This window comes from Botrytis porri (assembly GCF_014898465.1).
Source record: "Botrytis porri strain MUCL 3234 chromosome Unknown BPOR_011, whole genome shotgun sequence".
Lineage (NCBI taxonomy): Eukaryota > Fungi > Ascomycota > Leotiomycetes > Helotiales > Sclerotiniaceae > Botrytis > Botrytis porri.
In genome coordinates, this window is record NW_024066085.1 from 794629 (window position 1) to 806784 (window position 12156).

General features: G+C 42.0%; 1 protein-coding gene across 1 annotated transcript; it reads right to left on the reverse strand.

The window, feature by feature from the left end:
- Nucleotides 1-448: 448 nt before the first annotated feature.
- Nucleotides 449-3164, reverse strand: EAF01_008272 (uncharacterized protein; the record flags this gene model as incomplete). Its single annotated transcript, XM_038916528.1, has 3 exons — nt 449-597; nt 689-2689; nt 2744-3164. The coding sequence occupies 3 exons, from the start codon at nt 3162-3164 to the stop codon at nt 449-451; spliced, it is 2571 nt and encodes an 856-aa protein (XP_038767890.1).
- Nucleotides 3165-12156: the final 8992 nt, after the last annotated feature.

Genomic DNA, 12156 nt, shown 5'->3' on the forward strand with positions numbered 1-12156 from the left:
TGATCATCTCATCTAGGTAGACCAAAAAGTAGTAAAGATTTAATTATGAGATTATGGGCTGATGCTTGTACTGAGAAGTTCCTCGAGGGATACTTGGGAGATGGGATATACCTACCTAGTCTTGGGGAAGACTACTTGGTAAGCATTGTTTATTGCTCTTTCGAGTCTTGAGGTTGCTCTCAGGGCTTCGAGGGTGTGAAACTACATGGGTATACATTGCGAGGGATCGAATGATTGATATACAACTAACTAATTGATTGACTATACGAAAATGTATTCGATTTAAAAAGTGATACCAAGTAGCTTCTTCTTGAGAAATAAATGTATTAATATCAAAAAATTGAACATGAGAATGTTGCAGGACATGAAAACTTAAACACAAATCACCTCCCATGTCATCTTACCCACCTTCATATACCTATCATAAAGACGTAGCCAAATTCCATAATTAATACTCACTCAATCTTAATTTCTTTCCAATTTCCCTCCTTCTCGCATTAGCATTGGCGCGTTCGGAAGGTCTCGTATTTGAATCATCTAGACCTTCACCTCTTGCTTTGAGAGCTTGAAGAAGCATGCCGGCGTCGAAGAATCCATCTACGTTTCTGTATTAGTTTGACTCCTTCAAATATATGAAAAAAAACCGAAGTGAAATCATAAAAGGGAAGGAAGAAAAAGAAAAACATACATCCACCCAATCCCTCATCATCACTAACAGCCGCACTCTCATCTGCCGGCGTCATCGTCCCGGGCGTTCTCTTTCCCAACTCTGCAGCTCTAATAACTCTTCCTCTACTCTTCAACTTTTTCCCCGCAGCTGGTCTATTAGCACTAGCTTCTCTTGCTCTACTAGCCTTTGGACTTGTGCCTCTTCTTGTAGATTTCAACACTCTCCTAATTTCAAGCAAATAGCTCTCAAGAGCATCTACAAAGCGTTTCGTTTGACGATGCTTACTACTAGCACATATACTAATTCCCTCATCTTTAATGATATATCCGATTCCAAATCCGTCACCAGAAGTAGGACCAAAACCGAATTGGCGAAGTGATGGGTTACCGCAGTTGGATGTTGAGAGGACAGTTGTGTTGAGTTTATCCCAACCGCTGTCTGCGAAAAGAAGAGGCATGGAATGATTCGATGATCCCGGGCTGGAATTGCCTCGAGCACGGGATGAGCGACGCTCGACTGCATCACCATCACTCAATGTTGAGTTCCGGCCTGGACTTCCAACTATAGAGTTATCTCTAGATGAACTTGTCTCAACAGGGCTGGAGTACCCATTACTGCTCAATCCATTACTACTAGCAGCCTCTGCGCCATCTTCATCGACTGCCTTTTGCCATACACTAAAGAGAGCATACAAGTGGCGATCGCAACCTTGGGCTTTTGCGCATTCCTTCGTATTAGCGGTGTGTTTCTGACAAGCTTTCTTCAACGCCTCAATTTTTTGTTCTGGAGGATTTTCAGCCCAAAATTTCTGCACGAAATCAACCGATTCAGGTGTTACAGATCGTATAGCCTCGGTTCTTCCATGAAGAAAGACTTTCGTCATCGCTGGTTCATAGGTACATTCAACTCTACCGTATAACCCATAATATGCAGCCTGGAATGCCATCTGCACGAAAGCATCTGGGGAAAATCCCATACTTGTCATGAAATTCTTTCCGTAAGCTGCGAAATCGAGGGTTTGGAATTCATTCTGTTGAATGAGATCTGCAAGACGAGTTTCCGCAAAACGAACGGCAATACTGAGTTCAGGTATCATATCCCATTCTAGTTTGTGAGGAGTAGTGCTGACATCTCCAAAGCTAGCCGGGTCACGTTTAGCTGGATCTGGACTGTTTGATGCCCAGAGACTGGGTGCTTGTCCATTGATTGTACGGGCAAATCGGAGGATCGTGTCGGTATACACATCGCTGGCAAATCGAAGAACGGTATGTCCATCTACACCAGTATGTTCGAAATTGATACCCGCACTCCCGTTTTTACAAACGATAATTTGTAACTTGTCGTACCAACGATTCGTGCATGTTCCAATCTGAACACCCTTCTCAACTTGACTAGTTCCACAGAGCATGTTTTGACATAAATCTGCTTGGGAATTAGGCTCTGCATAGTCAAGGCAAAGGATAAATAAGGCAGAGTCTACTATTCCAAGACAATCTGCATTATTTGACCCTTCTTCTCTAGTCATAACATCTCTAAGACCTGACCAGATTTTTCTATTCTCAGTACTGAGAACACCAAGTGCACCTTTAGCGGCATCTTGTATAGGAGTTTGTTGCGCGTCATCAACGATTGTTTGTAAATTAATCGAGACGTCTCTTTCGGTCATGATCAGATCCGAATTGTCATCGAGAACATCAAACCAGTAAAATTGACCATGGCAAAGTACTACGAGATGCTTTGATTCTGGATCTTGTCCAATGTGACATCCATTTTCTGTAGGTACACGTGCAGTGCCAAATAATCTCGAGTATTGGTACATGCAGAGAGGCGTGCCTCTTACTGTATCGGGAGGTAACTCTTCTCTTCGAACTGCGCGTACGAAAGACAATGCAGATATCACTAATGATGCTGCACGAGTTACTTGATTGTTTCTTGCAGGCGTTGGATCATCCTCAAGTAAGAAAAATGGGTTGAGGTTCAGAACAACGGGGTTGTCAAAGTTGAGGTATGAGTCGTACCCTAGATATTTTGTTAGCATGGTAGTCACGGTGAAACCCTAAACATATAACATACAAAACTGCTCAATATAACTAGTTTTTCCATTTGCATACTTCTTCAGTCTCTCGTGAAGTTCCGGTCCATCATTTTTCAGGAACTCTTCCACTGCTTGTTTGGTTTCTGCATGTTCTCTTGGTGACTGTAATGGCTTTAAAGCTGCCAGATATTTCGTCATGCTACCGTCCAACTCTGGTATTGGTAGCTTTGGTAATTTGTCTTGTGCAGCGAAAGTAATCCCTTGCTCATGTTTTGGCTGATTGCTAGCAAGAGGATCCCTTTGGTCCTTTGAGTAGCAATCGTTGACCTTCTTTGCTCCCTCCATTGATCGATTTGCGTCTGGTGCAGCACTGGCAGGAGGTTCTCCTGCTGTAATTAGGGATTGGTTTAGAGATTTAGGCATCCTGAATGTACGGACAGCTGTTGTTGAGGTAGGCATCTTGGTTAGCCTAAAACCTTAAGTTTATGCGTATAATGGAGAAATAGAAGTGCAAATATTCAATCCTCGCAGTGCTGTGCGGTAGAAATAATGGCAATCGTAAAGGCAATAAGACGGCATTACATTAGATACATCAAATCCTCTGCGGGGGAGAGTATTCTTATGAGAAAGAAATAGTTCCCACGGTAAGCAGCTACCAACAGCCTTGGTTATATCTAGAAGTAGTACAGTATCATGAAGCAATGATTGGAATCCTATATCCCCGCAACTGGCCTTCTGCATTGGTTCATGTAGAATATCATTGGATAACTTGATCCGGCCATATGGCCCATGCAGGATACAGGTCTCCACTCCCATACACTAGTTAGGATGGATATTCCGAGCTTATATGATATCCGCAACGCCGAAGCTCTGATACTTTGGCACTGGAGTCCAAATGACAGAGAAAAAAGACGATAGGGAGTATGGTAACAGTAAAGCTTTGCATACCTTTATGCCTTAGTCTGTGCTTTTTATGAATATATTTGTCTCCAGAAATTTCCGTGGAGGTAGCAGGAATTCAGTGGGTAAGGAAGAAGAGATCGTTACACGATGCAAGTGCAAGGATAAGAAGTTTGTGTGAATGATACTCTATTTTTCAACCACGGAACCAGGCCCGATGGATCTCGTCGTCAACGTCAGAGCATGTGAAAGAGGCGTGGGTCAGAAAGCACCAAGATTCCACAATCCCAGAGAAAATCTTGAGTGTGATCAGTGTTCTGGAACAAAGGAACTCGATAATGCAAGGGAGCTCAAAACGTTCGGTCAGTTCGGTCAAGCGGATGAGAAAGAGTGGATGTGGTTCGTGGGCTTGAAGGATATCTCCAATGCGTTGCGAGATGACACTGGGCAATGCAAGTTTCCCCGTTCCGTTCTTGCGGATTGATGGAGATGATCGAATGGGGTAGATGTTGGGGTTGAAGAATAGATGAGAAGTGGGGTGCTAAAAGGCTGAAGCCTCGTTGTCCTGTGTGTCTTTGAAAGGTATCTTCCAAAATCATCCGTTTGCAGAATTTGATGCCGGTGAGGTCAATTATTCCAATCGAGTTGTTTTTGAAGATGCATTGGAAGTATCTTGATAGATCTTTCTAGTGGTTTCACAAGATGTAATACTATCTAGGTCGGTATACCTGTGAACGTATTTGAGAGACGATTCATATCATGTGCATACCTAAATATGATAGCTTGGACAATCATCAATTTTATAAGGATTTATGTTAACCTTATAATCACATGAGATTTTAGCAGTCATGGAATAAAATAACGTGGTTTATCATCGAGTGGCCCATATCATTGAGTGGCCTATTTTCACCTCAATTTACACTTTCAAATCTATATTATTCAACAATAATTGAATCAATTGATTAAAATTATTAAGAATTTAATAATCTAGGATTTATTATATTATTTTGACAGGTTCTTGTATTATATCCTGTCTTTCCGCATTTACTATAATATCAATTAGAAGATATTTCCCCATTAGAATTCCCCTCTTTTTAACACTCATCATATTGAATCTGAATTGTTACGACCGAGGTCGTCACATGACTAGATTGATTAAAATATCACCTGACCAAGGTGTCCCACTGAGTCCCACTGAGTAAGGCCCAGTGGGACACAGTGGGAAGCAGTGGGACAACAGAGAACGAAGGTCTATATAAGGGAATGGGATTTCATTACAATATAGAGCTTCGTGCTCAAGAACAATCATTAGTTTCATTACTATAGTTACGAGAATTGCAACCAGTTACAACCTTATTGAATTCCTACTTGAAGTCTAGTCTAAACCACCTCGAGAGATCTCTAGACACTTCCACGTGACCCTAGAGGCAGCTCCCGTAACACTTTGAGCACCATTTCTGCTTCAAGTACCAATTCAATACCAACCGACGATATGACACCCATCAGTGCATCCGCGAGCAGTCAGGCACAAGCACCCGACACCAACGATGTCGAGATGACCGACGCTCCCAAGGAAATTACCATCAACGAAACACTCAAGATTGCCTTACCAGACAAATACCAAGGAAGTCGACAGGAACTCGACACCTTCCTCTTACAACTTGAAATCTATTTTAGATTCAACCAAGACAAGTTCACCGAAAAGGAATCTAAGAGTATTTGGGCCGTGTCATACCTCAGAGGTGAGGCAGGCAAATGGATTCAGCCATACTTGCGCGACTATTTCGAGCATGACGATCAGGATCGCATGCAACCCACTCGAACAATCTTCAACAGTTTTGAAGGATTTAAGACAGAGATACGTAGAATCTTCGGGAACTCTAATGAGCTAGAGGTAGCGGAAGATAAGATCTTCAACCTCAAGCAGACAGGATCAGCATTGAAGTATGCTACGGAATTCCGAAGATATGCGGGAACAACCAAGTGGGACGAAACCGCCATCATGAGTCACTATCGTAAAGGACTCAAGCCAGAAGTCAGACTGGAGTTAGAAAGATCTGCCGAGAGTGTAGACTTGAACGACCTAATCCAGGACTCCATCGAGTCAGATGATCGTCTTTACCGATATCGACAAAGTCAAAGATCATACAAACCCCAGGGAAATCAAAAGCAAGGGCGTTACCGCAAGAATGAGGGTAGACCACGTTACAATCCACAGGGATATGGCGACCCTATGGAACTCGACGCTACGCACCACAAGAGCGGGAATGATGATCCGGAAAAGAAACGAAGACGAGAAAATAACTTATGCTTTGAATGTGGAAAAGCAGGGCACCGAGCAGCAGAATGCCGAAGCAAGAGAACAGGGGGCAAGAAGGGTAACTTTAAGAATAAGTTCGGCAAGGGCCAACTTAATGCCACCTTCACGCCACAATTGTGTGCTGTTAGCATGACAGGGCTAGCCACGCCACCACCAGCTTACGAAGAAGAGCTCGAAGAAGAAGAAGAGGTCGAAGGCCTCTCATGGGTAAACAAAGACCCGCAGTTAGGAGAATCATGGTCTATTCGGGAAATTGACCAATGGAACCGTCGTATCTGGAAATTTGGAGATACAGACGAAGGGACTATGAACGAAGACCTCAGCGTAACAGACGCTGAAGAAGGCGAATCGTATGAGGTTCGGTACGTCGATCAGCATCGAATTCTATGGTTTGGAATCACTACAAACACATCATTCGTAGAAAGAATTAGTACCGATCACCTCCAGTGGCCAGACAGGGGAGAGCTATGGGAAGTGTTCTATCACCACACATCTGAAAGAAATGAGAATCAGGTTCTATTTTTATGCAGAAGAGTAGGAGAAGAACACCGGGTCCAGGCTCAGGCCATAATACCACCACCAGTTGTGGGTACGATAATGAAAGTCACTCAAGGGAACTACCGATACACCCTATGGAGGGACTTACTTGATGACAGAGCTAGATCAGGAACAAGCGCTGTCTATCTAGAAGAGGAAGAGCCTCGACGTGTAACATTTGCCGATGAGATCATCCAGAATAGCGAGAATGAGCAAATTACACCACAGCTAAATGCTACAGGACAAGCAGGTCAAATATACTGCAAGGTCAAAATAAACGGACAAATACAGCAAGCCATGATAGATTCAGGGGCTACAGGAAATTTTATTGCACCAGAAGCTGCAAAGTATTTGGGAGTCCCACTCCAGAAGAAACAAAACCCCTACCAATTGCAGTTAGTTGACGGACAGCTAGCAGGATCTGACGGGAACGTTTCACAGGAGACACGACCAGTACGAATGAATATGACCCAACATTCGGAGGTTATACAGCTTGACGTTGTGCCATTGGGCCAACAACAGATCATCTTAGGAATGCCATGGTTGAAGGCACATAATCCCAGAATAGATTGGTCACAAGGAACAGTGACATTTGATCAGTGCAAGGACGGTCATGACGACACGTTCAAGGCGTCCGCGAGACGTAACACGCGCCAAGGAGAGTTGAACGCGAACAACACCGGCGACGTAGGACACCCAGTCCAGGGTCCTCCATTAAGAGCGAAGGCCAGTACACCTCCTCTACAAATGCAGAAGCCGACGGTACGGCAGGAAATCGCAATCGAGGCAAAAAAGAAGCCTACGATACCAGAACAGTACAGAAAATATGAACAGGTTTTTAAGGAACCAGGGATCCACGAGGCTTTACCGGAACACAAGCCGTGGGATCATGAGATAATATTGGAGGAAGGCAAGATGCCTGTGCACACCCCAATTTATTCAATGTCAGCCGATGAGCTAAAGACGCTCAAAGAATATATCGACGACAACTTGGCCAAGGGATGGATCAGAGAATCCACATCCCAAGTGGCAAGTCCAACTATGTGGGTACCCAAGAAGGATGGTACTAAGAGACTAGTTGTGGACTACAGAAAGCTCAACACGCTTACAAAGAAAGATCGATATCCACTTCCATTAGCTACGGAATTAAGAGATCGATTAGGCGGAGCAACAATATTTACCAAGATGGACCTACGAAACGGGTACCACTTGATTAGAATGAAGAAAGGCGAGGAATGGAAAACCGCTTTCAAGACAAGATATGGGCTATACGAGTATCAGGTTATGCCATTCGGGCTAACCAACGCGCCAGCTACTTTCATGAGGTTAATGAATAATGTGCTATCACAATATTTGGATACTTGCTGTATATGCTACTTGGACGACATCCTAGTATATTCAGACAGCGGAGTTCAACACATTAAGGACGTCAACAATGTCCTTGAAAGTTTAGCTAAGGCTGATTTGCTGTGCAAGCCAAGCAAATGCGAATTCCACGTTACAGAAACAGAGTTTTTGGGATTCACCGTATCGAACCAAGGGCTCAAGATGAGCAAGGACAAGGTTAAGGCAGTGCTCGAATGGAAGCAGCCTACCACAGTTAAGGAAGTACAATCTTTTTTAGGATTCGTCAACTTCTATCGAAGATTTATTAAAGGTTATTCAGGGATCACAACACCCTTAACCAATTTAACAAGAAAAGAGCAAGGGAGCTTCGAATGGACCGCCAAGGCGCAGGAGTCATTCGAGACGCTCAAACAAGCAGTGGCCGAGGAGCCAATACTGTTAACATTCGATCCTGAGAAGCCAATCATAGTGGAAACGGATTCCTCAGATTTCGCTATAGGCGCAGTGTTGAGCCAACCAGGTCAAAATGAGAAATAGCAACCAATCGCATTCTACTCTCGAAAACTATCACCAGCCGAGTTGAACTACGAGATATACGACAAGGAGTTACTGGCGATAGTCGATGCATTTAGAGAATGGCGAGTTTATTTAGAAGGATCAAAATACACAGTACAGGTGTATACAGATCACAAGAACTTGGTTTACTTCACCACAACGAAGCAGTTAAACAGACGACAGGTCAGATGGTCGGAGACCATGGCCAATTACAATTTCAAGATTTCATATGTTAAAGGATCAGAAAACGCTAGAGCCGACGCTCTCAGCCGAAAACCAGAATACCAAGAGAATAAGTCGTACGAATCATACGCAATATTCAAGAAAGAAGGCGAATCACTGGTTTACAATGCACCACAGCTTGCAGCTACTCATATATTGGAAGACAACCATCTCAGAAACCAAATCCAATCACATTACGACAAGGATGCTACAGCTACACGCATACGCAAAGCAATAGAACCAGGATTCACAATAGAAAACGAAACCATATACTTTCATGGGAAAGTATACATTCCGAGTCAAATGACTAAGGAATTTGTGACGGAACAACATGGGTTGCCGGCACACGGACATCAAGGAATTGCAAGGACATTTGCAAGAATCCGGGAAATCAGTTACTTCCCACGAATGAGAACGATAGTTGAAGAAGTTGTTGGAAGTTGCGACACCTGCATACGAAACAAGTCATCACGACATGCTCCGTATGGTCAGCTCCAGACCCCAGACATGCCTTCTCAGCCATGGAAGTCCATTACATGGGACTTTGTGGTTAAACTACCACTCTCAAAAGATCCTACTACAGGCATTGAGTACGACGCAATACTCAATATAGTAGACAGGCTAACGAAATTTGCATATATGATACCATTCAAGGAAACATGGGATGTTGAGCAACTAGCATATGTGTTCCTTAGGATCATAGTAAGCATACACGGAGTACCAGATGAGATAATCTCGGACAGAGACAAGCTCTTTACCTCGAAATTCTGGGCTACCTTATTAGCACTCATGGGTATTAAGAGAAAGCTATCAACAGCCTTCCACCCACAGACAGATGGTCAGACAGAAAGGACCAATCAGACAATGGAAGCATATCTTAGATGCTATGTAAATTATCGACAAGACAATTGGGTAGAACTATTACCTATGGCTCAGTTCGCATATAACACATCGGAAACGGAAACCACAAAGATAACACCAGCACGCGCTAACTTTGGATTCAATCCTAAAGCATACCAAACACCGATACCACAAGAAGTTAATGCCGAATCAGCAATAATACAAGTCGAACAACTAAAAGATTTACAAGAGCAGTTCGCTCTTGATCTAAGATTCATATCATCCAGAACGGCAGCGTACTACAATACGAAACGTAGTATGGAACCTACGCTTAAAGAGGGGGATAAAGTTTATTTGCTACGACGAAACATCAAAACCAAAAGACCAAGCAATAAACTCGACCACAGGAAACTAGGACCATTCAAGATTGATAAGGTAATAGGAACAGTTAATTATCAATTGAAATTACCAGACACGATGAATATTCACCCAGTATTCCACATATCCTTGCTCGAACCAGCACCACCAGGAGCGCCTAATGCGCCATTTACGGAAATCGAACCAGTTAACCCAGAAGCCATATACGACGTTGAAACAATACTAGATTGCAAATATGTCAGAAGCAAGGTCAAGTATTTGATCAAATGGTTGGATTACCCACACTCAGAAAACACATGGGAACTTAAGAAGGATCTCAGCTGCCCTGAGAAACTACAGGCATTCCACCTGAAGTACCCACATCTGCCAACAAAGCCTCGAGCTCAGCGTCAGACAACGGAGGCAACGAAGGGTCGAAGAAGTCGAAGGAAGAAGAACCACTAGGAACAGGCGCGCCTGCCTTTTCCTTTTCCAGTTTTTCATTTTCGACTTTCTCTTTCTCCAACCTTTCATTCTCCTCAGCCAGGTCAAGTTCCTCCAGCGTACGAAGATCGCGGCGAATCATTTCTTTTTCACGCTTGCGAAGGAATTCCTGTTGACGACGTAAACGAAGAATGCGAGCCGTCAATTCTTGAGATTTAGCAGACAGAACTTGCGACTCAGCAAAAGCCTTCTCCTCCTCCAGGCGAAGTTGCTCTTGCTGTCGCTCCAGAGCATCATATTGAGAGGGCATTGCGGGCCCAGGATGACAACGACCTTTCTTGAAACGAATACACGCGGAACAACGTTTCGACAGATCCTCGTCCACGAAACAATCACGACCAGTTTGAAGGCACAAAGCACAAGGTTCACGTTTGCTACCAGAACGGGCGACACGATTAGATAAAAAAGCGGGATCATGAATAGAGGTTGTTCGTGTAGGAGGCATAATGAAGAAAGAATAACACTCATTTAAAATGTATAGTTAGGTGGGGAGACCCCGCTATATAGACGCTTGGGACAAGCGCTAGTCTAGGAAGGGGATAGTGTTACGGAGGTACCCGCACCGCAACATGGATTATAAGATAAACCTAAGGCCTTGGTGTTGGGACCTACGAAAACAGCACTGTAGGGACAGTTGAATTAAAGGGTAACTAAAGATAGCGGTAACCGAATAAATAAGCAGTGATTAAAAGATAGGTACCTATCTTTTATTTGCACCTACCCCACAGTAGGCACAGGTTGCACAACGGTTACAGATTAGCTAGTAAGCACAGGTTAAATAAGCGGTAGCCTTACCAGGTCACGAGGACAAGTGTCACGTGAAGGAAAGTCGATTCGACTTGTCGACTCGAGTAGTCGAGTAGACTTGACGATTCGATCAAAGTACGAAGGTCTATATAAGGGAATGGGTTTCATTACAATGTAGAGCTTCGTGCTCAAGAACAATCATTAGTTTCATTACTATAGTTACGAGAATTGCAACCAGTTACCAACCTTATTGAATTCCTACTTGAAGTTTAGTCTAAACCACCTCGAGAGAACTCTAGACACTTCCACGTGACCCTAGAGGCAGCTCCCGTAACAAGTGTTTCAATCATTTTAAACCTATCTTATTATTTGTTCATCTATTAGATATAGATTTAATAGTTTATTTCATAGGAAAATTTGTTTCAATATATCAATTAGAGAGATGAATTTGTTCTTGAACTATTAGAAATAGGGGAATAATTTCATTCTCTTTATTTCTATATATTATTGCTATAGCTCATTCTTAATTACCTAACTATACTATCTTACTTTTGTCATTTTGTTTAATACTAATTATTATTATTATTATATATATAATCCTTATTATAAAGTCTGTTTCATTAAAATTATAGAAATCTCTATTCAAAATATTATATTTCACTTGTATATTCGTAACTAATTAAAACTATTCTTCAAAAAGCTTAGAATTCTTACAAAAAGCTCTTTGAAAATCATAAACACAATTAAAACACATCTTTAATTCAATTCAACACTTTACAAATCAATACACCTAGAGCTTCCCAATACATTTTGTATTTTTCAATTCGAAAATATTATTCGCTATATCTTTTATATTCTTTAATTTAAATAGAAATCCTTTTAAATCTATATCAAGTATATATTAAACAATCACTTTTTCTTCTAATTCTATAATCTTATAATAATTCGTTCAAGTTTTTATATAAAAAGATAAACTTTTTATTCTATATTGAAAAGTTATATAAAAAATATTATAAAGTATAACAATCTTTCAAATATTTAATTTTTTATCTTTATAAATAGTTTCAATAATAAGGAGTATACAAGCTTCTTGATTATTCGAATTCATTATAGATTATTGAT